Source organism: Galeopterus variegatus, unplaced genomic scaffold (assembly GCF_000696425.1).
Source record: "Galeopterus variegatus unplaced genomic scaffold, G_variegatus-3.0.2 Scaffold3708, whole genome shotgun sequence".
NCBI lineage: Eukaryota > Metazoa > Chordata > Mammalia > Dermoptera > Cynocephalidae > Galeopterus > Galeopterus variegatus.
In genome coordinates this window covers 125,921-130,392 of record NW_007729819.1, presented here as the reverse complement: position 1 = coordinate 130,392, position 4,472 = coordinate 125,921, and the positions used below count along the sequence as shown (strand labels likewise).

Sequence of the window (4,472 nt, the reverse complement as noted above, 5' to 3'; positions counted from 1 at the left end):
CGCCCCCCGGCAGGCGGCTGCCCTCTCTGGGCCCTGGATTCTCCAGGCTCCTTCCCAAACAGAAGGCAGGTCGAAGTGCCGGGCTCCCCCTCTCCTGACCCCCCAACACGCTCGCCTCCACCCACTCCCCCTGGAACACTCCCCGCAGGTCCATGGTCTGCTCCCCACGCTCTGGCCATGGCGGCCACAGGACCTTTGCACAGGCTGTGCCGTGACTGGAACACTCACTGCAACCCTCCACTCATCTCGGCCCCTCTGCACGGCCCTCCCTGCCTGCTTGTCCTGTCACTACCTGACGTTGTGTTCTTATGTTCTTATTAATTGAACTGCAGATTGTCGGTTGCCCCATCCCCTGCCCCACTGCATGCTCCTCCCTAAAGCGTACACAGTCAGGCTGTGGCCCCGATCCCCCAGGGTGGAGCACAGCTTACCCCCCATCATGCTGCCCGAAGCTGTCCCATAAACTGCCCCCTGGGGGCACACACTGCAAATCGGGCCCCTGTGGCCACAAGGGCACCAGATGGGTGCCTGGGGCAGCCAAATTCTCCCCTGGGGACTTGTTCTGGGCCCTGACCACCTGGCAGCTACCACGCTGTGAAGGGACACTCTCTCAACTTTTCTCCACCCCTCCATCCCCCCAAATAAACCGAAGGATGGACACCTGGGACTCCCCAGGGCGGTGAGGCCCCATAGTCCACCTGACACCCCAGGGAGAGGTGCGGAGGCTGAGACCGGGGGTGGGGGCGGGGGAGCCAGGCCTTGTCTGAGGACAGAGAAGGGTCAAGTGTGAGGTGGGGCTGGTGCACCTCTCTGCATCTCTCCATGTGTCTGTCCGTGTCTCTTTGTGCATGTGTGTCTGTCTTTTTTTTTGGTGGCTGGCTGGTATGGGGATCCGAACCCTTGACCTTGGTGTTATAACACCGCACTCTAACCACTGAGCAGCCAGCCAGCCCTCTCTCACGTCTTTCTGCTTGCTCTGAGGCTCCACCTTTGATCACCATCATCTAGCTGGCTTCCGATGTTGGAGGCGGTGCCTCCTTTCAGCCCTACGACAGGTGCCCCCCAACATCCACCCTGCACCTCCCACCCCAGAGGCCAACCGAGGCCCCACTCCCATCCCAACTCTCCCCATCAATCCCAGAGCCACAGCCGCCCAGCGGGGCTGATTAAAGCCAGATACAGCACGCTGGCCTGGGCCAGGACCCCCTCTAGCCCTGGGGACCCACAAGGTGGGAGGAGGGGAAATGGTGTCTAGTCCTCCCTGCTGTCAGACTGACAACTGCCAGTGCTCAAAACACAGACTGAACCCTGGCCCAGCACCAGGACAGGGGTCCAGGGACTCCACATGGGATCCATGTGGGGGTCCTGGGGGGCAGCTATGGCCTGGGGACCCTAGACAAGACCTTGGCCTGTGGGATCCTAGAACATAGAACCCACATCACATGCCACGATCTACCCCTTCCACCGTCGGGGGGTAGATGACTAGAGGAGGTGTCAGAGACAGAGCAGAGGTGAAAGCTTCCTGGGTCTACATCCCACCTCTGCCCTCTCTTGGCTGAGTGACCTCGGGCAATTCTGTTTTGTCGTTTGGGGCTTCTGTTTTGTCATCTGTAAAATGGGTACAACAATGATTCCTGCCTTGAAGGGCTGCTATGAGAATGGGACAGAATTGCTAAACCCTCAGAAAAATGCCTGGTAGAGAGACATTGGAGCTAGGAATTGGGGTTTTGAAACATAAGTAGGAGTTTTCCAGATGGGAAAGGCATTCCAGGCAGAGGGAACAGCATGGGCAAAGGCCTGGAGGTGGGAAATCATAGTCACAATGAGGATGAAAATGTTAGTAACAACAACCGTGCAGGGAGTCCTAGCCCTGTTCCTGGTGTTTGTCTTCATGATCACACCAGGGCTGTTTGCTGACTGCTTACCATGGGTGCCCAATGTCCCTATAAGGTGGCTGTTTTTGAGCTCCCCATTTCATAGACAAGGACATGAGGCACAGAGAGGGTAAGTGACTTGCCTCAGATCACCCAGCCAGCAGGCAACTGAGCTGGGGCATCCAGGATGGGCAGGCGGCAGGGTGTGGGGTGCATTCAGCTGGGGCCAGTTTGAGCAGACATTCCCCTGGGGAGGACAGGATGGGCTGATGGTGATGGAGGAGGGTGCAACCTTGACCTTCGCCAGCCCTCACCACAGGAGGCTGACCGGACTGGCCAGCAAAGGCGTGGTGGCTGGACACGAAGGTGTCTGGAGAGGCCTGGAGGCCCGGCCTGCCTGCTGCACCAAGGGGGGAGGGGCCCGGTGGGGGAGGGGAGGCGCCCAGAGATTGTGCTGACTGCAGCAGAAAACTCGCCTCAAAATTTTATCAGCTCAGCGTGGAGGAGGTAGGGGCGGGGCCGGGCACGGAGGATGGCCGCGGTGGGAGAGAGGCCTGGCCCTGCGTGGTGATGAGCTCCCGCTGCAGCCCCCACGGCCACCCTGCCCCTGCCCACCTTGTCCACCCCTCTGCCTCCACCTCTCCCCATGCTTTCACTTCCCACCCCAGTGGGTCTGTGGCTCATTGGTGCGGGCAGGGGAGGAGGCAGACGCTAAGGTCAAGGTCAAAAAATCAAGGTCAAGACTGGGTACCTCTCTGCTCTGACTCTCCCTCCCACATACCCTGGAGACTGGGAACCCCACGGTCTGGTCTAATCCTTACACCAACACTAGAAGGCGGCACTGCACAGCTGTGGCCTCATTGTACCAAGGGGGAAACTGAGGCACGGAAAAGTGATTTGTCCAAAGTCACACAGCCAGGGGAGAGCAGGGCTGCTTTTTGAACTTGGCGTGGTCTGGCCCCAGGGACTCCCCTGTTCTTGGCACCCCTCCCCTGCCAACATTCCCTCCATTGGTCTCAGACTGTGAAACCACATTGCGGGGGGTGGGGGGCAGCTGGGGCTGAGTTTGCAACCGGCATGGTTCTGTGTCCCACATGTACCCATCTGACACACTCAGGCAGTCTTCCCACGGCATGTGCGGGTTCATGCCTACGTGTGTACTGAACCAGGCCTGGTGGGCATGGTGAGGGGTGGCCTATGCCTATCAGATCTCTGGGCGCACTTGATTCTGTCCGCATGAAGATAGTCCCAGCTGACATGAAGATAGTCCTCGGGGCAGCTGGTGTTCAACCTGCTAGACACATGATCTTGTCCAATCCACCTGAAAACTTCCATTTGGCAGATGGGGGAAACTGAGGCCCAAGTGGGGTACATAGCCAGGAAGCAGCAGGGAAACAGACCCTGCCACCTTCCCTGCTCTTGGCCACCAGGTCCTGCTGACACCAAGAGGCTGGACTGCAACTCTGCCTTTCAACCTCTGCCCAGGCTGCTGCGGCCCATGTCCACTGCTGCCCCACCTTGCTGCAGAGCTGAGCTCAGCCACGCCTCCTCCTCCAGGAAGCCGCCATGGATTTCCCCACCTGCACAAACCGTCTTCAGGTCTCAATGTCGGGCATTTGACCACAGAACCAGCAAGCACCCAGCTAGCAGAGCATGGTGACTTAGCCAAAGCCCCACAGCACCCAACTTCCCACTCAAACCAGAAATGACTCATTGGGCCTGAGTCGGTCAACCAGCATTTACAGAGAGCAACCCCAGGACTCTCCCAGCTTTCTCTGGGGGGCTAAGATTGTCTCTCTCCTCAGCCCTGTTCTCAACAAGGCCATATGTTGTCCATCAGACCCTCTGGGAAAGTCTCATCCTGACACCTCGAGGGCCTGCCACCCGCCTCAAACATGTAGCTGGGATCCTGCCTCTACCTTCAGACCCCCACAGTGCACCTGCCTGCCATCTCAGACTCCCCCTCTGAGTCTCCCCCTCAAACTTCTCCATGGAATCTGCCTGCCCCCTCAGACTCTCCTCCTCTTGAAGCCCTCTGATAGGCCTGCCTCCTCCCTTAGACTCTCCTCACCTAGGCCCACTTCCCCCATCGGACTTCCATATTGCATCCGCCTCCTGCCTTGGACCTCCGGATAGCATCTGCCTTCCCCGTCGGACTGCCACATCGCACGTGCCTCCGCCCTCTGACATCCGCATCGCACGTGCCTCTACGTGCCTCCGCCCTCTGACATCCGCATCACACGTGCCTCTGCCCTCGGGCCTCCACTCCACATGGCACGTGCCTCCCCCGTCGGACCTCCGCATGGCATGTGCCTCCCCTGTTGGACCTCCGCATGGCACGTGCCTCCCCCCTTGGGCTTCCACTCCGCATGGCACGTGCCTCCCCCGTCGGATACCTTTGCCACTGGCCTCCCTGGTTGGACTCCCTTTGCCACCCGCCTCCCCCGTCAGACTCCCTTTGCCACCCGCCTTCCCCGTCGGATTCCCTTCACTGCAGCCTCCCCTGTTGGACTCCCTTTGCTGCCGCTTCCCAGTCGGACTCCCTTTGCCGCCGCTTCCCCCATCGGACTCCCTTTGACGCCGCCTCCCCCGTCGGAC

General features: G+C 59.7%; 1 protein-coding gene across 1 annotated transcript in view; it reads right to left on the bottom strand.

Moving 5' to 3' along the window:
• NFIC (nuclear factor I/C (CCAAT-binding transcription factor)) overlaps positions 1-4,039 on the bottom strand; it is a 53,183-nt gene extending 49,144 nt beyond the window's left edge. The window contains exons 1-4 of the mRNA XM_008585780.1: positions 3,946-4,039; positions 3,392-3,454; positions 2,189-2,274; positions 432-499 (exon numbers count right to left, since the gene is read on the bottom strand). Coding sequence (XP_008584002.1) covers positions 432-499; positions 2,189-2,274; positions 3,392-3,454; positions 3,946-4,039 — 311 coding nt within the window. The remainder of the gene's footprint in view (positions 1-431; positions 500-2,188; positions 2,275-3,391; positions 3,455-3,945) is intronic.
• Positions 4,040-4,472: the final 433 nt, after the last annotated feature.